The sequence below is a fragment of the Hypomesus nipponensis genome, chromosome 18, assembly GCF_054491055.1.
Source record: "Hypomesus nipponensis isolate SF chromosome 18, ASM5449105v1, whole genome shotgun sequence".
Taxonomy (NCBI): Eukaryota; Metazoa; Chordata; class Actinopteri; order Osmeriformes; family Osmeridae; genus Hypomesus; species Hypomesus nipponensis.
In genome coordinates this window covers 15,452,744-15,480,477 of record NC_140378.1, presented here as the reverse complement: position 1 = coordinate 15,480,477, position 27,734 = coordinate 15,452,744, and the positions used below count along the sequence as shown (strand labels likewise).

At 46.3% G+C, this 27,734-nt stretch overlaps 2 protein-coding genes across 4 annotated transcripts in view; both read right to left on the bottom strand.

Annotated features, from left to right (window-relative positions):
* plxnb3 (plexin B3) overlaps positions 1-17,460 on the bottom strand; it is a 43,944-nt gene extending 26,484 nt beyond the window's left edge. For both annotated transcript variants that reach the window (XM_084679962.1, XM_084679963.1), the window contains exon 1: positions 17,290-17,460. The gene's annotated coding sequence lies outside the window, so the exon portion shown is untranslated. The remainder of the gene's footprint in view (positions 1-17,289) is intronic.
* Positions 17,461-18,344: 884 nt separating this feature from the next.
* Positions 18,345-27,702, bottom strand: abcd1 (ATP-binding cassette, sub-family D (ALD), member 1). Of its 2 annotated transcripts, none has more exons than XM_084679701.1 (12): positions 27,403-27,702; positions 26,544-27,082; positions 25,850-26,365; positions 24,715-24,895; positions 24,215-24,357; positions 23,662-23,836; positions 23,452-23,546; positions 20,368-20,513; positions 19,978-20,123; positions 19,816-19,900; positions 19,596-19,721; positions 18,345-19,336 (listed from the first exon to the last, which is right to left on the bottom strand). In XM_084679701.1, the coding sequence occupies exons 2-12, from the start codon at positions 26,967-26,969 to the stop codon at positions 19,072-19,074; spliced, it is 2,304 nt and encodes a 767-aa protein (XP_084535827.1). In that variant the 5' UTR covers positions 26,970-27,082; positions 27,403-27,702; the 3' UTR covers positions 18,345-19,071. The 2 variants fall into 2 exon arrangements, with proteins under 2 accessions (XP_084535827.1, XP_084535828.1); XM_084679702.1 differs by having other exon boundaries at positions 27,452-27,702.
* Between the last annotated feature and the right edge of the window lie 32 nt (positions 27,703-27,734).

Here is a 27,734-nt window from a genome sequence, read left to right as displayed (position 1 = left end):
TCATCAGGGCGTGTGACAAGCATGTCTGTGTGGCTGGCAGAGGTGGGTTAACACCACACTGCACGCAGTCACTCCTGCAGGATTAGTGTGTGTGCGGGTGTGTGTGTGTGTGTGTGTGTGTGTGACTTTGGGTGTCCGTGTGTCAATGAAGAAACTAATTTCAGCATGATCAAGCCCTCTCTCCAGAGTCTGTTGTAGACCCTGTGTCTAATCATCAAGACTCAAAATATACAAAACGGCATCTCTCCCCCTCTCCCTCTCTCTAATGAGCTATGATGAGCACACTGGGACACACAAACAAACACACAGACACGCACTCGCAGCCTCGCACTCACACATCGGCACACACACACACAAAGAATCTCTTGTTCCCTTTTCTCATTTTGGATGATATGAGGGGGAAATACAGTAACAGTAGCTCCCTGTCTGTGCTCCCAGTAGCAGGTCCCAGTACCAGGGCTACAGTTGGCTAATGTCCAGATCATCATCAGTGAATACTAATGATCAGACTCATTAATAGTAAAGCAGCGAACCTCATGTTTCTGTCTCTTTCATACTGAGAGAGTTGGAGCTGTTCCCAGTGATGTGGAGGCATTACCACTGATATCTATAATGGTCATCACCTCCCCCCCCCCTCCCCTCCCCGTGCACACATCCACACTGGCAGCCGTGTTCACACTTATCCCACGCACATCCAGTAAGCACACACGCTCACACTCGCTCAAGTACTTACACACACACACACACACACACACACACACATACATATCCACATGCATGCACACACACACAAACACACACAAACACACACAAACACACACATATGCTTGAGTACTTGCACACACATGTCCACACACACACACAAACATGTACACGCATACATTACATGCCAGTATGGTAATCACTGTACACGCAGTAGCTGCTGCAGGTGTTACAGCAGTGCTTTGTAATGAGACACACATCAGTGCTTTCTAATGACATTCCCTGGCAGGACTGGACCCGGAGGACTGGGGTCCACAGGGCCCCTGTGGAGGTATGATGGTTACGGGTCCAAATGTTGACTCGATAGTAAGTGTTGAGGAAGTTCAGTCTTACTCACTCTGGCAACAAGGCACTGCCCAACAGCCTGTCTTGCTCCCTACGCACCCCTTTCCCTGTCTTCCTGCCCGCCTGCATCCCTCCCCCTCTCTCTCTCTCCCTGCCCACCTACCCGCCTGTCTCCCTGCCCTCCTGTCTCCCTGCCCGCCTGCATCCCTCCCTCTCTCTCTCTCTCTCTCTCTATCTCTCCCTGCCCACCTACCCGCCCGTCTCCCTACCCGCCCGTCTCCCTACCCGCCCGTCTCCCTGCCCGCCCGTCTCCCTGCCCGCCCGTCTCCCTGCCCGCCTGCATCCCTCCCTCTCTCTCCCTGCCTGCCAGCTAGTTGGTAATGAGCTTGAGAGAGCCGAGTTGAAAAGCTCCCCAAAGTGTTTATGAGACGACGTGCGTTTTTACAAGATTAACTCCTCTTTGAAGGGTGCGAGAGAATGTGGAGGGAACAAGAGGGGTGTGAATTCAAACTACTCTAATCTGAAAAAGAATTAAAAACTGAAGAAGAAGAAGAAGAAAAAACATGTTTGTGTTGGTTTACGAGCGTGGAGAACAATAAGTAGCGTGTCAGCGGCGCGAGCAGCAAATTACACCTCTGTATGCAGAGTACAAGGTGAGGAGCTTGGTAGCTCGCTCACACCCCTGGGGAAGGAGGGAGGGAGAGAAGTAGAAGGTGCACAGAGACAATGGAGTGGGAGAGAGAGAGAGAGAGAGAGAGAGAGAGAGAGAGAGAGAGAGAGAGAGAGAGAGAGAGAGAGAGACGGTGAAAGGGAGAGAAGAGGAAAAAAGACAAGGTTCTGTTCTACCTTCAGGAATGTGCAACATGGTAGAAGAGGGGGAGACAGTCAGAAAGAGAAAGATGGATACAAAGACAGAAGAGAAAGCTGGTTGGAGGGAGAGGGAGGGGGAAAGAGGGAGTGAGAGAGTGTGTATCTGAAAAAGGATGACAAGACTGTCTCTAAAGTGTCTGATACAGACTGGGGAGGGGTAGGAACAAAGTAGTGCCTTTACAATACCCTGACTGCTTCTGCAGTTATCTAATAATTAACATACTGTAGGCCTAGTGGGGGAATTTTTTCTCGGCTATCCTTTTTAACAGGTGCATAATTATGCTCTCCAGTACATGTGTGTACTGTATTAATATTATATGTAGGCTGACACTGCTGAACAGTTTCACAATGTCATGCTCATATTTTCAGGGATTTACTGTGTAGTTTCAACGCAATGCTCTGAACTGACATGACACAAAACCAAGACAGACATTAACAAAAAGATGCATGTCTAAAATCAAGACATACATGTTAGAACTTTTACAATAGCCTACAAAGAAAACTCAAAAGTACTTCAGCCCATGTCAGATTTAAAGATTAATTCAGTATTCCAGCTAAACGTGTGGCACAGTTTTACAGATGACTTCTGCCGATTAAAACAACACATTTCCCTGGTCACCTAGTCCATCTGTTATAGCCTGAAGCTAGATTACTGGGCCACATTGTCAAAGCAAAACTATCCCCTGAGATCTCTCTAAAAATGAAGTGTTTTAAAATACAGACGTGGGGAAAAACGACAGTTGGTCACAAAGTATGCAAACTGTCACTATATCCTTTCCACCAAACAATGTAACGATGGAGAAAGTGCTGCCTACATTTATGACATTCCACTGCCTGCATGATTCTCGCAAGTAATATTCAGATTCAAGTGATCCTAAGAACTTCACTTTTAGACAATACTGTCAACTAAGACGCAGAAAGCGGTTTCATGCAACCGAACCATGTGGACATAATAGTCTCTCGCCATGAAGGTGTAATCACTTTATCGTGTTCGTGATTGGCAACACAATAGAATTGACCGCAACTAATAGATTATTTTAGCACGACTTGTGTCACTCAAAGATGAAAATATTCAATTTAACGATATTAAGCACACGCTATTCGGAAAAAGAGATTGAATACTTTAATGCTCATCAAGCGAATATTAGAAACACAGTTTCTAAGTTTAAATGAGAATGACACTTACTTCATTCAGAAACAAAACGGTTCATTCCAGAGAGAAAAAAAAAAAAAAACAGTCCAGAGTTTAGATTTTAAAAAACGATGACAAATTTGATGAAGAAAAAAAGAGCACCAACAATTCTATCCAACACACTCTCTAAATCCCATTATGTTGATGCTACATTGTTCGCGAGCAGGCAGCTGAGATTTGGGGGAGCGGGGAGAGCGCAGCGTCCTGTGGGAATAGGCGGGGTTTGCCTCTCTGTGCTCCCGTTAACTTTCCAATGAAGTGTCTTGACGAGGCGGGGTCACGTTACTTAATATTTAATTATTCCTTTTTCTGGCAAGAAGTTAGAGTGGCTGAAGAGACCCATTTAATATTCTCTCTCCGCCCTGTTTGGACTGTTTTACGTGAGTTCTCCCATCAACGCCTCCCCGGCCACCGCCACACCCCTCCCTCTGCAGCTGGAGAGAACAGATGGGAATTGGCAACCGCCTGCCGGTGTTAAATCACGGGTTGACATAGATACTGTTGAGGTCCCTAACAATACAGATTAATAAAGGAAACTGTTACTGTGGCCTATCTTAAAGACCCTGAGAAAACCCGCGAAATGTGAGTGTCCTGGAGTAGTCATAATAAATGAGATGATTGTTTACTTGTAGTACTATTTAAAGAAAATATTTAGAATCTATTTGGTGAACTCAATAATTTATAAACATGAGCAGCATGGTTGGCTTGTACAGACTAACTTGATGAATAGGTGAAACCAAGCGTGGGAGTGATTCCTTTGAAAGCTGCAATGTTGTCTTATCAACCATCTCCAGACTGGAGAGTTAAAGGGTGTTGGCCCTATCTGCCGTTTGTCTGATACCGTATCTAATAAAGCTTGTTGTGGTCAGTGGTTCACAACATGACACAGAATGATGACGGTCCATTGTGTGTGTGCGCGTGTTTGCATGTGTGTGTTATACGCTCCAGGGGTGGGTTGAGGGCTGAGTGAGTGAGTGTGTGTGTGTGTCTGTGTGTGAGAGAGAAAGAGAGAGAACGAGAGAGAGTGTGTGCACGCATTTGGGCACCAGTGAGATCAGCTGGGACTGTTGGTCCAGCAGTGAACAGGCCTCATCAAGGCCCTCATACAATATTAATCCATCACACAGAGGCCTCTGCACACAGAGGGGGGGGGGGGGGGGGGGTGAGGGGGATGGCCTGGGGGAGTGCAGAGGGACACACAGGAAAACAGCCCGGGGTCTGACAGAGAGAGAGGGGGATGAATGATGGGAGGGGAGGAGAAAGGATGGCAAAGAGAAGAAAGAGAAAGGGGATGAGATGGGTGAGAGAAAGAGTTTGATATAAAGAGTGAGAGAGAGAGAGAGAGAGAGAGAGAGAGAGAGAGTATGTGAGCTAGAGTGAGAGATAGAGGCACGGCGACAGAACCACACAGAGAGGGGCTGTTGGTGTTGGAAATATGACAGAGGAAAGAGGAGAGGGTAATTAATGCGAGGGGGAGGGGTCTGTGTGTGTGTGTGTGAGAGTGAGAGAGAGAGAGAGAGACAGAGAGTGTGCACGTACAAGGCCAAGGGTTAAGGGTGACCCACAGTAATTGGGAGGAAATGTGCATGATGGTGGGAGGAAACCATGGATGGCAGGTGGAGAAAAATGAGAGCACCACTGATGAGAGGGGAGGGAGGGAGGGGGAACATGAGCGAGAGAGATAGAAAGAGGGAAAGAAAGGAGAAGGAGAGGGAGCGGGACACAGAATAGAGAGAAACAAACAGGGAATAATATCATAGAATAAGGGGGCAGTGGAGCACAATGTGAAGGAGATCAAGACTCGGAGACACACAGAGAAAGACAGAGGGATGGTAGAGATAAGAGAGGTGACAGAACCCAGGGGGGAGTGAGAGTCCTTGCTAGGACACGGAGACACAGACCTACTGAATGGAGGTGACCAGAGACCTGATGTTTGGTGCGAACTGTTCTATAATAAGCTACTGAAGAACTTTTCAATTAAGAGACAATAAAGCAGATACGCGCATACCTCTCTCTCCTATTCTCTCTCTCTCTCTCTCTCTCTCTCTCTCTCTCTCTCTCTCTCTCTCTCTCTCTCTCTCTCTCTCTCTCTCTCTCTCTCTCTCTCTCTCTCTCTCTCTCTCTCTCTCTCTCTCTCTCTCTCTCTCTCTCTCTCTCTCTCTCTCTCTCTCTCTCTCTCTCTCTCTCTCTCTCTCTCTCTCTCTCTCTCTCTCTCTCTCTCTCTCTCTCTCTCTCTCTCTCTCTCTCTCTCTCTCTCTCTCTCTCTCTCTCTCTCTCTCTCTCTCTCTCTCTCTCTCTCTCTCTCTCTCTCTCTCTCTCTCTCTCTCTCTCTCTCTCTCTCTCTCTCTCTCTCTCTCTCTCTCTCTCTCTCTCTCGCTGCCTGGACAACAGGAGTCCTCCACACAACAATTATGGTTTGTTTGTCAGTGAGTTGTAACGTTCTGCCCTAAAAACACCAATGCTTTCCTGCCAACAATAGACAATGCAAATATACAGAGTACAGGACAGAAACACACTCCACACTTGAAGGATGTTTAAACACCCAGCTGACAGGCGTGTTCAGAGCCATGGAGCAGAGTAAGGACCCGGCCTCATTAACCAAGCCTGGCTGGTGGGACCCGGGGTGAGGTCATGGATTAGTGGTTAGACCCCCCACAGAGGCCAGGTCAAGCAGCCACAGCACCTGGAGGAGCAGCAACAAAGACAGGTCACGGCTGCATACAGTCAGACTGGGCGGGATGGCAGTCTTGGGGACTTCAAGGGAGAACCCAATGAAGGAATATTTTTAGATAATTAAAACTAATAGGTATATCAGTGGATTCACTGTGTGCCGGATCTCTTTAATGACCCAGCTGTTGGGTCTGCATTGTGCCTCCGAGGAGAGCAGGGTCCCAGCCTTCATGTAATCCCCCTAGTCCTGACTAACATGGTTAAACACCTTATCTGGCAGAAGGTAAGGATCTTAATTACACCATTGTAAGGGGGATAACCTCCCAGTCAAGTCTGCCAACTGCTATACAATGGAGGCCAGCATACTTCCTTTCACGGTGTTCATAAATATAATATTCAGGGTCTAGGCAAAACTGTAGCAGATTTCTTTTGTGTTTCCGTTTCAGTAATATGCGCCATTATATATTGTTGCTCTAATCGTAGATCACGTAAGGTGTAACTGGGTGGCAGACAGTTTAGCTCCTGAATGCAAGGTGATAATTGGTTTGATAATAAGGTAGCTGGGCTAAAAATATAAACCTGGATGATCCTCTTGTCCTTCAACTGGACCATAAAAGCAGAAGAAGAACAAAGGCTTTACTGAAGCATGGCTGAACACACACACGCACAAATGCACGTGCACACACACACACACAAGTACAAATAAAGACACACACTCTCGTTCACATCCGAGCATGCATGATTTGACACAGACACACACACCTCCTCTCTCTCTCACTCATTCTTTTCTTTCTGCCAAAGCTTGTGTGGAAGTGAAGATGGAAGAATGGGTAGGAAAGGATAGGCAGGGTAGAAGGAAGGATAGGGGAAGATAGAAGGGAAGATGGAAAAGGAGAAAATGGTGAATAGGAAGGATAGAAGGGAGGATGGAAGAGGATTGAAGGGAGGATAGTGTAGGGAGGATGGAAGAGAGGATAGGAGGATAGTAAAGGAGATGTCCTTTAGTAGTGAAAGACTGGGATTGTACCCTGGTAATTCTGTCTAGCAGCATAGCTACTCTGCCCTTTCTCCCTTACCCTCTATCTCTTCCTTTCTCTCCATCTCTGCCCTTTCACTCTCTCCCCCTTCTCTCTCTCTATCTCTCTCTCTGGTTCACACCACATTCCTCTGTCCCTGACTCCCTCCCTCAGTCTCTCTTTCCATCTCGCCTCCTCAACTGTCCAATCATGTCCAGCCCTTAAACTGTGCAGACAGCATGCCCATTACAATATCAAAGGCTGACTTGATAAAGATGGGCTGTGTGCGTGTGTGTGTTTGTGAGTGTTGTGTGAGCATGTGTGCCCACCCGTCCGTGTGTGCGTGTGTGAGAGAGTGCGTGTGCTTCTGTGTGTAAGTGCGTGGTCATGTGCCTCTGTGCCTGTGTGCGCGAGCATGTGCCTGAGTGTTAACGGAAGTCGAGCGACCCCAGCAGGGCTAGAGACAGCTCTTATTGTGCGGCCAATAGTGTGTCCAGTGTGGCTGGAGATGACCCCTGACCTCCCCTGCCGCTCAGCTTCCTCTCAACAGCACCAGCCAAATACCAGGCGGCTGCCTCTGGCACAGGGACCCAGTAATGACTCGACAACAAGCTACGCTGGAAAATAAAGGATTCCTGCTCGTTCAGATTACCGTCTTTTAGAGAAACCACACAAGACGCAGCCAACTAGATTAGAAAACTGCAAAGCTAACTTAGTTAGGATGAGCTGTAGACATTACGAACAAGCCAACTCTCGGGTTCAACGAGATTACCATAATAGATCACTGGTGTTCAGCTGTCTGTGAGCAGCTTCACTCTGTCTGTTATCAAAGCTTGTTCATTTGTCGGAGGAGATGTTGTCAGAATTAGGTCAGCTGACTGCCTCCTCGTGTCTCTGGACAATGCCTGACTCAACTGAAGGTCTTTCTGTGCAGTCCAGAACGGAGACACACACTCTCTCTCCATCCCTTTCTCTCTCACACGATACACACACACACACACACATTCTCCCTCTTTCTGTCTTTCACACACACACACACACACACACACACACACACACACACACACACAGACAGACTCATTCTCTCTCTCTCTCTCAAACACACACACACATTGAAAACAAACGTGCATCTCAGCCGAATGTCATGAGTTGAAGCATCAGAAGATTGAGCTACTGTCTCAAAGTTGGGTTCCAGAGCCCAGTGTGAAGGTCCCTTCATGGCTGACCAGCAGCTCTCTGTCAGGTGACTGGGTCATAATGGTCCATCAACAGTCCAGTTAAACAACTCCTCTGGTGTGACTGACAGGCTAATTCAAATGGTGTTTTATGCAGTCACAGTCATGTACAGTGCTGTAACTGTTCTAAGGCTGGCAAAGGGGGTGGGGGGGGTTACACAAGGGTGGGGGTCAGCACAGAAATGACAGATTTAGCGATTAGATTTCCTGGTCTTCAAGGGCATGGAAAAGATGCCACTAGTAATCTAACAAATGTTGAAACAAACGGCACTGCCAATAACTGCCAACGTGTGTTTAACTTGTTAAAATCAAAATCCATCAATAAACTCATAAATTCTTAGGACAATATGCACTAAATACTGGAGGGAGCCCTACTTCAAAAGTGTTTTACAGAAATGATTCTTTTATCACATTAGCTACTGTTATCTGCTATCTGTTCATGAAGATTGACAGAGAGAAAAACAGGGTAATCCAGACAGATGAGAAGGCATAAAGGAAGGAAGGCAGAAAGGAAAGCAGGCAGGCCGGCAAGAGTGCAAACAGGCAGGCAGGAAGGACAGAAAGGCAGAGCTGCAGGCAAGCTGGTTAAACACTGCTGCCTGTAGCGTCCTGTACACCAATGGCCTTTAGCTGTTCTAGGAAATGTAGACTAACAGGTTAGGCAAACTGTGCCAGACTGACCGACACAAGAGAAATGGAAGACCACACTTAGGGCTGTCTTTCATTCTGACTGTCAACAAGCTTGCTTTCATAGTCTCTAGAACAACCCTGAAATGTTCCTACAAGTATAACTGTTGTACTTATTCTACTATTTTGGTAACGGTGTCATTCACACTTAAATCATCCACAAAAAAGAGTTGCTGTCATAGACCAAATATCTCAATTCATCACTTAAAGGACCATTTGCAGTCAGTGTGATAACAGCAGGATTTAGGTGAAAAGGCTGAAATCGTTACCAAAACTAGAAAAGAGAAAAATATTAGTTTTTTATTTTATTTACATATGCAAACACAAAATATGCCAGGCAGACATGTTGTACAGTAACAGCTAGTGGTGACATATGTAGCCTACATTCCTGTGCCATATCTTACATTTGCTAATCTAGGCTATACTTAACCCTTAATCTGAGGCAGATTCAAACGCATCCGCCTCCATTATAAAGAAATAATCCCCTCTCTGTTACAACGTACCACAACCACCAGCATCAGCATCATCTGTTAACACACACCCACACCCCCACACACACACTCCAGTTTAACCCATCAACATGTAGCCTAGCCCTTGTCCAAAAGGACAAAGATATCCTCCCTGCCCCCACTCTATCCTTCCTTTATCAAGACCCCAAAAATCACACAAGCCGTTTCATTTGATTCACAAAGCCTGTTTAAAAGGGTGTTGGTTTATAACAACAAACTAAATTAAGTGGACTCAACCAAAAGCTAAATGACCATGTGTGTGTCCGTAATGTCTATGACAGCATGTGTGCTATGCATGCCTGCGTGTGCCTTTTCTAAGCAAACAAGTGAAACAGATGCATCTGCTTTCAGACAGCTGCATGGCAAAGGCACCAATTAAAGTGCCACCCCTGTCTTTGACACACATTATTACACACTCTATAATCTGCACTGCAAATCTCCATCTCACAGACACACACACACACACACACACACACACACACACTGGTCGGGGTAGTGCGTGCATGTGTGTGAGTGTAAGAGAGATAATGTTTATGTGTGTGTGCGTGTGTCTGTGTGTGTGTGTGTGTGTGTGTGTGTGTGTGTGTGTGTGTGTGTGTAAATGAAAAGACAGAGGGAGGAAGGAGAGGAAGGAAGAGGAGGGGAGCGACAGAGACATTGGAGAGGAAACCGGGGAGGAGAAAGGACGCAATGGAAAAGGAGAAGAGAGAGTAAAAATACATCTTCACAAGAACAGGACTCAGACACTTCCTCAACAACAAGCACCATAATTATGCTCAGGAACTGTAGTCAACCTGCAGGACAGTTTGCCAGTCAGTCAGCCAGCTAGCCAACCAGCCAGCTAGCCAGTCAGGTGGTTGGTCTGCCCTAGCTGGCCTGTACTCAGCCAGCTAGCTAGTATAACAGCCAGTCAGCCAGCTAGCCAGTCAGCTAGCTAGCTTGCTAACCAGCCAGTGAGCTAGCAGGTCAGTCAGCTATCCAGTCAGATAGCTTATAGGTCAGACATTGAGTTAGTCAGCTAGCCAGTCTGAGTCAGCTAGCTAGTAGCTCAACCAGCTAGCCAGTTAGTTATCATTGTACAGTCGTGGCCATAAGTTTTGGCAATGACAAATGTTGTGTTTTGCAAAGTTTGCTGGTTCAGGATTGGTGGAAAATGTTTTCACGTTTGTGTAGAATTCTGGAATCACAATAAGGCACATTTCGTATTTTCAAGCTTTGCACATTTCAAGCTTTTTGGGGGCGAAGCTTTTCAATATATGCAAATAGTCCCCTCTTTTACAACAGTCTATCTGCTCTTAAACTCCAAGATAGAGTAATTTCACCTGGCTAGAACTAGTTCACACTTTCCCCTGTGCTGATGATATGACTTACTGAAGTTATGTTAGCAGTCATTTTATGCCGAGGCCCAGCAAGCTTTGCAAACACAAAATGTATGTCGCTCCCAATACCTTTGGCCACAGCTGTAGGTGAGCCAGTCCATGAAGAGCTTTAACACACTAGCAGGATACAAGAGGAGGCTTCAGCCTTCACTGCTGACAGGCATGTAGGCCTCACTCAAAGCCTCACATCAAATACACTAAGACACGCATCCATATGCAGTGAACGTGCTCACGCGCAAACACAGAAGGTACACTTTCTCCAATGGGCTGGCGTGCCTACTTATTAGCCAGGGGAGTAAATCAACAGGGACAGTGTGTGTTTCCCAGGGGAAGGTCGGGTGGGGGGGGGGAGAGGCAGAGGATGGGAAAGGGGGATTGACAGCAGCTGAATGGGGAACTCTCCAGAAGAGAAAGTGTGTGGGTCCATCCAAGTCCCTTCTTCTATCCTAAGCAGGCTTTGTAAACACAGCCAGTGTGTCGAGTCCTGTCGATAAAGCCCTGTATGAATTGAAGGAGACAAAACCAAACGACAAATTGGCACGGCAGCAAGGGCTCTGCTCCCCTGCTCCTTGACCCTCCTGAATGGGCTAAGAAACTAAATTTCATTATCTGCCTCATAGGAATAGACAGCCTGTTAGAAACACAGGGTCCGAGGGTAGACTGTAGACTACAGGGGGAGGGGGAGACAGGAAGAGACAGGCGAATGGAGAAGAACAAGAGAGAGAAATTGGGTGTGGAGAGAGAACAAGAGAGCAGGGCGACAGACTCCCAGGCGGGCAAACAGACTGACAGACCCGTTACCTGGTACTAACTCTCCACATAGCTTCCTGGTACTGACCATCCTAACCAATCATAAGCGCTTCCAGCACCCAAGCTCCCTGTTTCTAACCAACTCTGGTACTGTAATGTGTGTGTTTCCCCTGGAGTTGTGTGTTCAGTCAGAACAAACAGTGTGAGATCAAACACTCCTCTAAACACACAGGATAAGCAGTCTTGCTGGGGTCAGAGTTGGTGAAACCCAGTCTAGCGTCAATGAAAGACAACTGGCCATAAGCTAACTTCTCCTTTACATACAGTACAGATCATGGGCTTTCCGGGGTCAGTGCTACAGCAACTAGCTAGCTTAGCCTAGCTGAGTGACTAGCTATTAAATCAACTGTTAGCTTCGACTAAACTAGCTACTAGCTAGTAATACACTGCTGGGGTAGACTTCAAAAGAAAACTTTCTAAATTCTATACCTTGTGTTGTCAGTCCCCAAGAAAGCTGAGTATAGGCACAGTTTAATAACATCCGTAAATGGTCATTATGTTTTGGGAAACTGATCAGTCCACACAAGAGCAAAGGAATCAAGGTTGCCCTGACTATGTCTACTGCAATCAGGAATTTCTGCAAACCTACTGTTCCTAGCCTACTGTTCCTCTTAAGAAACAACTTGCTGTGTCAATGACACACACATTTTCACTGAAATATTTGGAACAGTGTTGCTGATGTGTTGCAGTAATCAAAAGTAGCATGGGGTTTCAATATAATGTGACCAATTCAGTTCTAAATGCTCGATCAAGTGACAAAAGCCTATTTTGCCAACGACAGAGGTCATCCAAAACAATTTAACACGTCCTTTGCTCTGATAATGTTTATGAGTAAAGACATTCCATACAACCGCCCTATGAACAAGGACACAAGCCATACTCTCAGTCTATCCCTGTCGATGTCTCTCTGGCCTGATCTGTTTCACTCTATACCCAGGCAAGCCACAGACTCCAAATTCTCCACACTTAACCATCTACAAACTATGTAATAGTAACCTTCACACTGCCTCTTTGTTTTTATGAAAATTCATATCAATGCCACCCATAATGAGAGGATTCCACATGACACTGGGGGGGAGGGAGGGGGGTTGGGGGGAGGGGCGAGAGAGAGAGAGAGAGAGAGAGAGAGATAAAGAGAATAGGGGGAGTGAGGGGCGGGGGAGAAAGAGAGGGGAAGAGAGAGAAACATTCCTTCATTCCATTTATTTGGCTCAGGCTGAGAAACACCAGCTAGCATTAGAGCCCTGCAGGAGGGTAAGTACCTTGTTTTCCCCTAAACCAGACCTAGATTATGGCTGCATAATCCCACATCTCTGCTGCTGTATCTGACAACCACAGATGGCAACAGGATTAGGACTAGTCCTGCCATTGGTCAATCCCGGCATGACCGTGTGTAGAGGAAGTCTCAGCCGAGTTAGTCCGCAGGTTCATATTTGATATGCTAGAGCACCCGAGTCAAACTGAAGAGTGAAATAAAAAATGTTCCCTTTCTCCACTGGGCACATCGCTTTTGAGCAATTGAGATGGCCGTTTGAAAATAAATTAATTGCAACTGGAACTGAGATTGTCCAATTGTTTGGAAAGGCAGATGAGTCCACTGCCTGGGGAACAATGTGCACGATATATCAAAAAAGCTATACATTTATAATGACACCGTAAGCGCCTTTCAAGACTTATATTTGTTTTGGTGGGCCACTCTGCATCTGTGGGTGGGTGTGAGTGTGTGAAAATGTGCATGTGTGGTGCGTACTGACAAGGGCTGGGGAGGGCAACACAGCAGTTGGCATGATCAAGGTTCCTTCTCACAGCCAGCCATCACACTTGACAGGATCTGTGTCTGAGCTGGGGGGGTGATGGTGTGAGAAGGGAGGAGGGTGGTGGTCCTAATCTGTCTGTGTACTCCAAGGATCCTTAACCACCCCCCCGCCATCAATCTGCTGGGATCAGCCCTGGAGGGGGCCGCAGGCAGCACCGTGTCCTCCCCACTCCCACCCAAGAAACACCCATCTCAAACACAGAAACACACATACGGCTCTGGCTATCATCCCCCCCTTTACTCCTTACTAGGGGTGGGGGGAGAAATCGATTCACATTTGAATCGCGATTCAGTCTTCTAGCGATTCACATCGATTGACAAATGTAAAAAAAAAAAAATTATAAACGTTTTTGGGGGAATTCAAAATTGCAAGGAAGATTCCCACCCCTACTCCATACCTCTCCTCACAAAGCTTTTTCTGCAAGGAGATGATGAGTGGGGTACCAAACCCTCTTGCTATCACACACACACACACCACCCGTGGGCTCGGACCACACCTAAACAGAGAGAGATGGCCTGCCGGGCTGAACAAGCTGCTAACTGAGCCACAAGGGAATAGGCCTGCCTCCTTCTCCCTTTCATCCTCAACACATCACCTCATTAGAATTCAGAAATCAAAGACTTCTCTCCAGAATCAAGCAGAGATACAATAACAGTCAAAGGTACACAGGGGTCATTGCTGCAATGCTGCAACACTGCAGTTCATGGAAAGAGGCAACTTTAAAAGAAAAAGAAACCGATAGATGGATAGATGGATAGATAGATAATTGTGTGTTTGTGTGTCCCATGTGTGCTCGAGTTTATATGTGAGTGTGCCAAAAAGAGAAACATTCTAAGAAACATTCTTGAACAGCATTTCCTGGCATCCTGCTGTGGAAGTGACATCTCTGGTTTGTGCATGCAGAGCAAGGTGTTGATTCTCTGGCACGGTAGAATCGCACAGGCACAGACAGTTCTAACTGATATCATTCAAAGAAACAGATGGTTGGGCAGCTTGTGTGTTGTGGAAGCAATGCATTTAATCAGCTGGCTAGGGCACTTGATCATAATTCCAAAAAGCCTCCTCTCTTAGTGAGGTGAACGGAGGCTCAAATGAAAACATTACTGCCAAAGAAAGGCTTCCCGAGTGCTAAATGCACTTGAGCCACACCACCACAGTCTGGAAGAGAGAGACCCATGCCTGCATGACAAAACACTTTAGGCGATGAGACAGAATGGAGAGGCTAAGATAATCCGGTTGTAGAGAGCAGGTGTCGACACAGACACACATGCATGCACACACACACACACACACACATGCAGGCACGCGCGTGTATATACACACACATGCATTTCAAAATCCCTCCCCCCCTAACTCCGCTCCTCTCTCACAGGGTTTCTCTGCTCTGTCATCCCCTCCCCCAGAAGGCTACACCCCCTTAACACACACACACACACACACACGTATCACACACATACGCACTCAAATACAAAGACACCATAAACACACGGATGAACAATGCTGACACACATGCAAACACAAGCACGCACACTAAACTGGACAGACCAGTAGGCCTACTCTCTTGGCTGTGTTCCACATTTGCATTCACCTAAAGGGAACATATATTTCCTTTTTTGCATGGTCTACTTAAGATGTTTCTGGATTTTTACACAGACTAATATTTACGCTACACTATTCCAATCAACAAATCGACCGACTAGACCAACAGAAACAGTCAAGAAGACTAACGAACCTCATGTTTACACAGAAACCATATACAACTATGAAGACATCAGTAAACAATTTAGATCGCCACACTGCACTGACCTTCATTCAATTTAAAAGACAATTTAAGACAGTCATTTGTCATCAAGTCTAAACATTGTCCCCTGATCCTCCTGGTGAGACTGAAACGTGTGTGTGTGTGTGTGTGTGTCTGTCTGCTGTGATACGCGTCTGCATATGTGGATATGTGTGTGTGTGGTCTCAACCAAACAGAAAACAATCCCTTCCTAATCCAGATTGAGCTGGGAGTGAGGGCAGTATTCTGGGCAGCCTTCAAATGTAAAGATGGGAATATATGTGAGGATAAGTCACCAGAGCCACGTGAGGGGAGCGCCCTCACTATCAGTCTGTCTGCCATCAACAGAGACTGGAGGGAAACTCTGACGTCTTGGGCTAGCAGTAGCCTATTCAAAAGCACTCGGCCACAGCCTACATAACAGTTAACAGGCCTAAATGTTTTTTTTATCTTGTCATTATTCGTTTTCAAATCCATGATTATAAACTGCGATTAGTAACAGGCAAAATCCTCAAACAGAGACGTGGAGATCTACAAGAACAACATGTCAATTTGATACGGCTCGTGTGACAATCACACAATAATTGACTCAAATGGAGCAAACAAAAGACTCGATCTGAATATTCTCGAAACATATAATAGTCAACTGATGCGGGACCATTAGAAGAACAAGCGATGTAAATCATGTCCATAATGGGATAGTATCCCTAAGGGGCCTAACATGTAGAGTAGGTGTCAGATCATTAGAGGGTCAAGATGGCCTAGCGGGGGGAGGTGGAGGGTGGGAGAGTGGTGGGGGAGGTGAGGAAGCAGATTACAGATTATTAACAAGAAACAAAGTAATCAGGCCTGGAAAAACCCCTCCTATAATCTAGCCTAATCTAATCCCATGGCAGGGGGAAGAGAGGGAGCAGAGTAATTAAGTAAGGGGGGAATTTAAGAGTGGAACAACCATTGATTACATCATCAACCTGGCCATGAAGTGAGGGTGAGTAGAAGTCCAGGTCAGACCTTTCCCAATCAGACATCTGTCTTCTACAGTGACCGTCTGCATTTTTTAGGTAAATTGTTTTGGTTGTGGGGATTTTTTTTCTGAATCAATGTAATGGTTATGTGATAGAAGGCATAGTGTGTTGGACACTGGGGAGTGACACCAACCTGATACACACACACACACACACACACACACACACAAACACACTGAGCCTGGGACGTTGAGGACAAGGAATAGCAAGTTCAGGGACAGTGCTAGGAGATAAGAACCAAACTGGACCAGCCTGTAACTTCTGAGGACAGTAGGACTGTCTCCAGCGACTACAAACAGTAGCATGTTATGCTGCAGTAGGTACAAATCAACCGAACACAACAATGACATATTCAGAATGAATCGACCAAACAAAACATGTATCAACATGTTTATGTGGGTGTTTGTTTATTCATACTTCCCTTCATTTCCTTGTGATAACTGTGAATGGACCCAAACTGAACACCCCTCCAACCACGTCACTACAGGATTTCATAAATATTTCCTTAATCGAAGTCTAAAGAATAAAAATGCTGTGGACTAATGGATGGAAAGTCAGGGCGAAACCAAAGCACGTAACTGCACAAGGAGAAGAATATTAAATGAATGACGAAACCATAACACATAAATGTTAATAGCCATATCTAAAGCCAGTGCTACTCAGTCTGAACATTACTGACAAACTGCCTTTAAGCACGACCACTTGACCTCACTCGCATTCAATGGAACTAAACACACCGGAAAAAACTGTTAGCGTAGTGTGAAGTAGCTAAAGGATGACAGGTGGACTTGGTCTCACATACAATTCCTCCAATTACAATTTGACGTTTTTAATTTGTTATTGTTGTTAAAGAAAACGCCAGAGTATGAGGATTTCTCTCTTAGAGAATAATGTTTTTTTTTTACTAAGACAGGTAGCGTTAGCTAGGAAAAGTCGTTCAAGCCTGTAAAACACCTAGAGCGAGCGACCGTGCTTGGAAGAATGTGAACTATTCCGTATGCTTGTAGTGCCTAAGTATGGACTTGACAAGCCGAGTGACAAAACACCCTAAAACGCCCAACACCACAATTAGCAAAAAAACTTTTCACCAGTGTAATATTGTTCACTCTCACTGCATAAAGACCAGTCATCTACCTGGGGAAATTTGTTCCAAGGCTAGCTACTAAAACTGCACTCACTGCAGCGCAATAATAGACAGGCAGACTGGAAAGCTATGGCAAGACAAGTTTCTACATTAGAAAAAGTCACCTACCTTCACGTAATATACGGCAAGTTAGGTTTATCTGCCGCGCTTGTCTAAGAAAGTCATAAAGATGAAGCTTTGATTATGATTTACATGGAATAAAATAAGTCAGCGCAGTGGGTGTTACTCGTCACCCGCCCCCAAACTAGCGCATCGTTCAGCTTTTCGCATGAGACTTGTAAAAGTTCCCTGCCTGGGCGAACTGTCCCGACCGGAGAAGACCCAGAATGCAACACGTGGAGCAGGTTCGCCACAGGAAAAGGTTGTCTCCGCCCGGCAGATAGAGAATACCAAAGGGTGACGGAGAGCTGGTAACTATAACCTTCTGACACACTTAAAGATAATTGAGTTTTACTTTGTGATAGTGTTTGGAAAGCCACTATGAGTTGTATTTGATCATGTTTGTTTACTCAGCATGTCTGAATGTAAAGAAAAACAAGAGTTGTATGTAGCGTACTGTCCTCCATTTATTTTGGACACAAATTAAGTCCTTATCGGTCGCAAAGGAAATTTACTTAGTTAATTGTCTGCTTAACATTTAAAAATGTAATACTCTAGGATATATAGGAAATGATTAAACCTCGACATAGTCATGTGGAGACAAACATAAAAGACTAAAATAAACGTTCTAAACAGACAAAATTGATATAAAATCAGCATTGATTTCACTTTTCTACAGCTGGAGCAGTGGGGAAATGTACGCCATACAGTGGCACTTAACCCACCATGTTAAACATTAGAAGTCAATCTTAACATGGGGGGGAGAGAATTCCTTTTCTATATATTAAAATATCCATTATACATTCATATAAAATGTAGAGAATATACTATCATGCTCTGATATAAAAAATACATATATATATTTCATAAACCCGAGCAGAATTTACTTGAAAGTGTTTTTTGGGGCCAAGAAGATCATGTACAGTACTAACAGGAACTGTATGCATGCCATTGTATTTCTTCAGGTAGTGTCCCCACATCATCAGCCCAGATCTGTCTTAAAAACATTTAGGGGAAAAAAATCAAATGTATACACATTATTATTAATTTCTTTCTCATGCGAGTCAGGACGGAGGTGATTTATTTGGTACCTGCTGCATTGGCATGACATCACCTGTTGTACAGACAATGTTGTACATATATCTCTGTGGCTATGTGACTCTGGTCAGACCTGAGGTTCTAAGGCATAGTATGGAAAGATCTAAAAGACACCATGGGGGAGTTCTAGAACACACCAGGGAGTGTTCTGGAACTCCAGTGAGACTGCAGGAAGAGGGGAAACTGCTGTGGCAGCCTTTCATGGCAGCTTTCATCGTCAACAACACCTGGCAGTACTTGGCAGCTCTTTCTTCTCTCTTCCCCTGCTCTTCACACAGCCCCCCATCAGTATGAACCCCCTCACTCATCTCTCTCCCTCTCTCCCTCTCTCACTCATGTCTCTCCCTCTCTCACTCATCTCTCTCTCTCTCTCTCTCCCTCTCTCTCATTCACACACACACACACACACACCTGTCCCAAAACCTGTCAACTCCCCAAAACCAGCTCAAGGCTACTGAACCCCTGCTTATCTTTTACATATTAAGCATTGCAGGGTGGCATGTCACTATCAATCCTCACACCTTTCTCATTTTCAGTACAGACAAGTTCACGAACACACGCACACAACTTCCATCCATCTCAGAAAATACAAACACATTTCTACACATCATCCTTCATTACCCTCCCTCAACTCCCTCTTCTTCCTCCCTTTTGCCTTTCTATCTCCGTCCTTCCTGCCTTCTCTCTGCAGCGTTAGTACGCATCCTCCCTCCCCTGACCATCGCCCTCTTCCTCCACCTCCGTGAGCCCCTCTATCTCTCCCTTCCTCCTCAGAGCAGTGTCTTCCCCAAGCAAGTTGCAGAGTTCCTCCAGACGCTGTTGCATCTTGGGAATGCCAGAGAGCTGAGTCTCTAGGCGTATCTTCTCGTCCTGCAGTGAAACTCTCGTGGATGCGTCCAAACGCTCAAATCGCCAACCGCCCTCCCCGTCAAACTGCAGCAGGTGAGAGTGGTATTTCCTGTCCAAGGAAGTCACACAATAGCTGGAGTTGGAATGGAACTGTGGACAACTGACAGATAAAAAGCAGCCAATGTTCTATTCGAAGGTAGCAATTTGACAAGTCTGCACTGCAATGATGACTATTACACCAGCAGTGCCATCTGGTGGTTGAGGACTGAAATAGCACCTTTGTCTAAACAGCCTTATTTACAAAACACTATTTTGGGACAATTTTTATACACGGCCTATAATGTTCTAGAATCTCAGATCGTACTGACCAAAGGGAGGGGCGGTGGGTGATGGACAGCAGTGCTATCCCAGAATCCTTTGCAGCCTGGAAGATCTTCCCCTCCACGTCGATGCTGACAGCGCTGGTGCACTCATCTAACAGGGCGTACTTTGGCCTGAGAGGAGAGGGTACAAAGCTCGTTAAAATAACATTTAAAACAACGTTTTTGCGTCAGCTTTCGCCGTGTGGTTGTCACTGAGCAGGCTGACCTGTGGTAGAACATCCGGGCCATCCCCATCCTCTGCTTCTCTCCTCCTGACAGCACGTCCTTCCAGTCACTCTCTGAATCCCAACCTGAGGCCACACACACACACACACTTACATCTCACAAAACAAAATCAACCCTCCCTCCCTCCCTCCCTTCTCCTCACCTCCCTCCCTCTCCAGGATGTAGTTCAGGTTAACTGTACTAAGGATGTCCTCCAGCTGCTTTTCAGTGAAGCCTCTCTCAATCATCTCTTCCTGGGTGTGAGGGTAGATCACCTGGTCTCGCAGAGTCCCCACTGACATGTATGGCCTGGCCACAAATACACCCAACAGCCACTCCCATTACTTTCATGCAATTTTCACATCCTATCCATCATTATTTAAAGTCAATAAATATTGCAGTTAGCATGTTGTATTAGCTCAGAAAAAAAGATTCAAATGATTTGATTTGCACATATGACTGGATATGAGAAAATGTTCAATCCAGGTATGTTTGTTTGTTTTTTATCAAGGGAGTTCCCAGTGATGCAGAGGACAGGCGGGAGGAAGAGTACCTCTGGGGGATGTAGAACATGCAGTGTGGCGGGGGTTTGTACAGGACCCCTCCATAGACAGGCCAGAGGCCACTCAGGATCCTGAACAGAGAACTCTTCCCACATCCGTTGGGACCAGTTATCAACAGATGCATCCCCTCCTCCACCTGAGAGAGAATAGAGGGAGGGGGAGGATTATAGGAGGGGGCGAGAGGGAGGGAGGGGGAGAGAGAGAGAGAGAGAGAGAGAGAGAGAGAGAGAGAGAGAGAGAGAGAGAGAGAGAGAGAAAGAGAGGGAGAGAGAGAGAGAGAGAGAGAGAGAGAGAGAGAGAGAGAGAGAGAGAGAGAGAGAGAGAGAGAGAGAGAGAGAGAGAGAGAGAGAGAGCGATAAGAGGGCAGAATGGAAGACACAAAGGGAAGGGGATGGAGAAGAGGAGATTGTAAGCATGGAACCGTAATGGGAAAGAGAGCCGGAAGGAAAGAGAGTCAGAGGGCAGGTGAGGGATAGTAAAGGAAGAGAGTATGAGATGGATGAAAGAGTAGAGAGAAGTAGTTAGAAACGAGTTAACTTAAAAGTTGAGATGATACATCTGCATCTGTATTCAGTAGTGATAGCATCACAAAAAAATTGAAAACCAGGACTTCAATGGAGAAGCCATGTGTGTGTTTGTGTGTGTGTGTGAGATATGTGTTTGTGATGTGTGTGTGAGAGAGAGAGCCCTCAGGTGTAATGATCAACTCCACCTCTCTCTGTACTTCAAAGAAACCATCCCACACATAATCGTAAGAGATTCCTCACATCAGAAGCCAGTGTGGCGGCCTACATACAGCCACCAGCCTACAGGGATGCTGGGGATGGGAAATGGTGCTAGCGGAGCTGGCCTACCGTAGAGAGGGAGGGGGTTCCCTCAGTGAGACTGGGGAAGTGGGTGGACGCTGCCAGCCATACACTCACTCACACATACACTCACTCATACACTCACTCACTCACACACTCACTCGCTCACACTCACTCACTCACTCACTCACTCACTCACACATACACTCACTCACACATACATACACACTCACTCACACATACACTCACTCACTCACACATACATTCACACACTCACTCACACATACACTCACACATACACTCACTCACACATACACTCACACATACACTCACACACATACACTCACTCACTCACACATACACTCACTCACTCACACATACACTCACACATACACTCACTCACACATACACTCACACACATACACTCACTCACACATACACTCACTCACTCACACATACACTCACTCACACATACACTCACATGTGCAGGAATACTTTCTCACACACACAGACACATGCAAGCCCAGGCATCGCAACTCACTTTTTTCCTCACTGTCCCAGTACTGTCCAGAAGTGCAAAATGAACTGTCCCAACCATACACACTAGAATACACGATTTTCTTGCTTGTTTCATGGAGGCTGACAACTATTGGTGTGGCTGTAGTATATATTATATAAAATATATATTAAAATATTGTCTACAAAAAGAGATGAAAGGTTGGAAATATATATATATTCTTTTTTTTGCTCAAATAGGCTTGCATCATTGGTGAATATTTGATGAGGACTCTACTAAACTGTACTCTACTCTGTTTTGGGCTTCTCTGTTTTCCTTCTCTCTCCTCACTTGAGTTTCAAAAGGTAGAATTTTTTTTCTTTGACTAAATGATTTATGATGTATGAATTGATGTGATGGTCTACAGGTATTGTCATGTCGGCAGTGGCTGCGGTCACGGGCGTATGCAGGGTTTGAAAAATACTGAGGTCCAAAAACTAAGTTTGCTAGCTCTTTGGAATTAATGTTAACTGGTAGCTAGCTAGTTAATTTTGAGGCCTGTGCATGCCGGGGCAAGTTGAGACAGTTCTGATTGTATTGTTTGGCTAATGGAACAGCGTCAGCAGGATTGAGTGCAGTTGTCATGGCAAAACACATCCCGCCAGCCTAGCATTGGTTTCCGGTTCCATACAGACCTCCCAGCAGAACACAACACTGTCTTGGTTCTATAGCAGAACAACACCGTCATAGTTCTATAGGCCATAGCAGAAAACATCACTGCCAAAATACACAATGTAGAATTGACAGCTTCCAATATTGATGCATGATCTAGATCAGGCAGTTTAACTATGTCATGTCCCAGTCAGACAGAAACATCCTTTTTTATGAACAACATAACAGAAAACTCCCAGGAGTCCTCCCAGGGCATGACCACTGGAGTGGGTGTCTTCCCTCAGTGTGTGTGCACACACATGCATGTGTGTGTGTGTGTGTGTGTGTGTGTCTCCTGGGAGCGGGAATGTCAGGACATAATCAGGTCATTGTCTCTGTTAGACCACCAGCCCTGCACTCTAATGACCCATTTAACACAGCTCTTTAGGGTTCAACACATGAATTAATCATGAAAGGATGCTTCAGAGAGGGATGTAATGTCTGTGTGAGTGTGTGTGTGTGTGTTCTATGACAGACATGCACACACACAACTTAACAGACCAAATGGCAGCCCCGGGAAACTGTGTTAACATGTCATTGTCGAGGAGAGCCTCAAGCAGTATTGTCAATGGATGGCAGCAGAGCCAGACTCAGTGCTGGTGGTCTTGTGTCGGTCTACACAGAGATGACATCAGGGTCTAGTCCCTGCTTGCTCCGCCTCCAACACACGCAGAGTACAAGCCCTCATGTGACACACACAGCCCTGTGGAGTCAGCTAGGCTGACTGTGCTCTCACAGTGCATGGTCCAGAGGTGACATTCCCCATCGGGTCAATGACTTGTGGTTGCCGGAACAGACCCCCCCCTTTTGAGTCACTTTGACCTGGTTTAAACTCTGTCTGATAATGCCCTCTCACCTGACTTGGTTCATTATGCGCCTTATCGCTTTTTTATGGATGAGTGCAGGAAAGGAAATAGGAGGACTATGGGTCGGATGGCAGTGTGGATGGTAGAAACTAGGCAGCATTAGTGTGGTTGTTGTGCCCTTGATGCTGAGGTAAGTGAGGGCTGGGGTGTAGGCAACGTGTGTGTACTGAGAGGCCCAGAGGTGGTTTGTGTTACCTGGATGTTAAGACAGGAGACCACCACATCACCTGTAGGGGTGATGATGGGCAGGTTCTCACAACGGATCTCCTTCTCTACATCAATCACCTGACCTGCGCACACACACACACACACACACACACACAAAGTGCAATGAGTGTGGGACCCCTTTGTGATAAAGGATATTACTGATGGAGCATGTAAGAGGCGTGTTCCATGCGTGTTTACCTCTGATGGTCAGTGGTCCCTCCACACGCATGCCGTGTCTCATGACACGTGACTCAGGTTCTCCTGCTGCTGCGAGGTTCTCCCCAGCGCTGCGCCGGAACACCCCTGCACGCACGTCCTCAAACACAACAAACATCTCGTGGACCCGCGCTGTGTACCCCGCCAGCTCTGTCACCTGGGAGGGAAGAGAGGGGGTCGGGTGGGGGAAGAGAGGGGGTCGGGTGGGGGAAGAGAGGGGGTCGGGTGGGGGAAGAGAGGGGGCCGGGTGGGGGAAGAGAGGGGGTCGGGTGGGGGAAGAGAGGGGGTCGGGTGGGGGAAGGAGATCAGATCCTGGAATTAATAATCAGCCAGGGGTGATGTGATTATAGAGAGAGGACAGAAGAAGTGAGTCTGTGTATAATAAAGAGATAGATTCATAGAGAAAAATGGGAGTGCAATCGGGCGAGCAGGATGTCTATGCAAGTGAGTGACAGGAAAAAGAGAGAGAGAGACAAAAAGTGTGTTTGTGTGCAGTCTGGCCCCCAACCCCTGACAATCTGTGAGTGGTTCTAACCTCCTTGTAAGAGCTCATGATCCTTTCCACGGCGTCTGCAGCAGCATTCAGAAGGTTCCGGGCCGTGGTGAAGGCCTGCGTGCGCTCGCTCACCAGGTCCTCCTCCTTCATCACCATGGCAGCCTGCTTCACCTCCTCAGAGTCTGGGAGGCAGCAGCGAGAGACAGAGAGAACCAGAAGGAAACGCAGAGAGAGAAACACATTTGGAGTGTTCTCACATAACGTGTGGCCGCAGACCCGGCCAGTTCAACACTATATTTCTCATCATGTGTTTATATTTGAACAGATTTGAATGTGGGTATAACCATATAGCGTGGATATTTGAATATAGCTCAGTGGTAAAGCCTTTGACAGCAGATAAAAAGGATGGAAGTTCAAATCCATCTCTGTGCGTAGCTTTGGAGAAAAGCGTCTGTTAAATGACTGCATAAATATTAGTATTGCATTAGAACATTGGGTCTGTGTCTGACCACATTGGCAGCATGTTTAGTCTGTTGTACCATGTTGGGAGTATCCTGTGGCGGTGATGATGGGCACGGCCACCATGACCAGCCCTGAGGCGCTCCAGACGTACTTCATGAGGAACTGCTCCAGCATCACGTACCACAGACGCTTGAACAAGATCAGGTTGATCTGAGACGACAAGGCCTTGTAGCTCCGCTGCAGCTGAGACATCTCCACCTGAAAACACACACACAATCACTCTATGAAATGGTTAACACCACACGTAAGTCCCAAACCATACAGTGGCTTGTTTTAAGCACGGTGTGACCGACAAGATTGACCTTCAAACCCAACGCTACGATGGAGCTGAATGGAGCTCTTGTGTGTTTTAGCGTGTGTAAAGCCATAAGTTAGTTAGATCCCCGGGATCAGGTCACAGCCTGACACCACTAATACTGCACTCTTGGTACTTTTCCACTTCCTTTGTTCCTCTGCATCACATGACAGTCCTCTGCTGACCAATGTAGGACTGCCTCCCAGTCACATGGATCTTTAAATCCCACACACCGTGAAGGGGAAACAAACACAACTTGTAGACCCCTGTGGGGCAAGACTACAGTCAATCCTGTAAGATAACAGCCAATCATTAAAAGCCACACACATTGTTGTCGAGATGAACTTTCTGTCAGGCTGTTGCTCTGTGTTTATACTATGATGTGATGTTTACTGAAGACAAACTGAATCAATATCCACATGAAAGCCAGGCTGACAAACAGGAATCAGGGAAGCACTCCTTTTTTCCAACTACCACACTCCTGTTTCTCTTCTTGGTATAGTACAACACTTTTAAAGACTACTCAAATGTCAGTAGGGGTACTGTGTTGTAGTATTCAACCCTTTTAACAAAGTTCAGACTGGTTTCTAAAGAAACTGGCAAAGTCTCTCCTGAGCCGAAGAACCCATTTCAAGATCCTTGTTTGGGATGTTGAAACAGTGAGACAGACAGACACAGATCTACCTTGTAACAATACGATGCCTCAGGTCTTCATCACATCATGTGTTATCAGGTATCAGGTGCTCAGAACATTGCACCGAAAGAAGTGTGCTTGTGTGGAGCAAACTAGGCTTTCTTTGACTGCACATGTAACTTGTGGCTACTATAAATCGCCACACGCCATTGGTTGTTTTTACCTTGTGGCCTCCATAGAAGGCGATCTCCTCAGAGTTGGCGATGATGCGGGAGTGCATGTAGCGCAGGTCGCCTTTCCTCCTGGCCTCTTCGGCCACCAGCTTCCCAAAGCGAGGAGAAAACGCCCGCAGCACCTTGGCAGTGATTGCCACGGCGACACCAGCGATGACCGCTGGAAAGGTGGTGTTGGCGCCCTTTGACTCAGCCGCCCGTATGAGAGTGTAGCAGGTCACAACCACATCCAAGATGGGTTTGGTCAGGTTGGAGTACAAGTGGGCCACGGAGGCAGCGAACATCACCACGTCTTCAGTGAGGGACTGATCAGGGTTGGCCAGCCGACCATCCATGTTGCTGACACGGTAGTAGGTCTGGTCGGAGAAGTAGAGGCGGTAGGCATGGTCGACCAGCCGGGTGCGGAAGGCCAGTGCCAGCTGGCCCTCCAGGTAGCGGATGACACTATTGATGAAGGTGGCGGGCACAGCTATCAGGAGCCACTTGGTCAGCTGCCATGCAAAAGCCTGGTGGTGGGGGGAGGGGTATAGAGCCATTGTTGACATTTTCACATTTCCAAAGTTGCTTTACAACATCCCACAGGATCTCATACGCACTCGTCTCTCCTAACTTCACCTCGACAACACACTTCAAAAAACATGATTTACCGCTGAACCCATTTATGTTGAAGTAACTCAACCTTACCTGGGGGTCCTTCTTCACAATAGTCTTGACGATCATGCCATCCAGACTGGCTACGTAGATGGAGAGGAAGGTACGGGAGATCAGGGCCAGCGAATGGACGCCCAGTAGTCCCAGCTCCTTGCAGAACAACTTGGGGAAAAGGATGTGTAGCAGGTGGCCTAACCTCTGGAAAAACTCCCGGTTCACGGCTGGTGAACTGCTCTTCTTCTTCGCGGACACTTCCACCACATCAGTGGAGTGGGGCAGAGGAGCCCCCAGCTGTTTAGATGTCCTTTTACCGAGTTTAGCCCATATTAATGGGTACAGCTTTTTTACTCCATACGCAGCGATGAGAAGGGCTATGGCTTTCTTGGCATTAGATGTTTGCTTGAGTTGTGCAGGTAACTTTTCATAGGCGGTCAACATTGTGCTAGCTATCACAACCATTTAGGTTTTCGATGTATTCTTTATTTAGACAGGCAGCTAACGTTAGCACTTCAGCCAATAAGAGGCCAGTGAAAACGCATTTGCCAAAGTATCGACGTAGCGTTGTGTGTGACCTGACAGTAATCAGACAACAAGGTAAAACATATGTCAAAAAAAAACATACATTGCGTTATGTTTTAACATGTCAAGCCTCACGCGTACTGTAAGCTAGTGAGCTACCAGGAAAGCTAGCCAGCTAGCTACTGTAAAAGGGCTAGCAAGTACAGTAAAACCTTTGTCAGCTTGAGTTACCGTGATATCATTAAGCTAAAGTAAGATTGCCTAGGTTAGATAAGAGCTAGCTATCTTCCTAGATACCGTACTACTAGATATAATACTATACGATGATAAGCATAACAAGTCGTTTAAAAATCCAGACAAAGCTAGTACTGACCTGCTTTAGGTAACCAGCTGGTCTACGTTACTTATATGCCGGGACTAACCTTGGCTAACTTCAAAGTCGGTAAACTTCTTACGCTCGAGAAACTTTCTTTGTGTCAACCTTAACCCTCGACAGGTTCCCCACCTTAAAGGTGGATATCAAAAGATATCTTGAGCGGGGAAGGCAAAGGTTCAAAACGTTCATCATTATCAACAAGTTCATTAGCTATAACCTAGCTAACATTTTGTCTGAAACTCTGACCTCCCTAACGCTTGGATTGAGAAGTTTGTACTTCGCACACATGCAGTCTGTTTACCAGCGGCGCGCGCGTGCGCTATATCTAA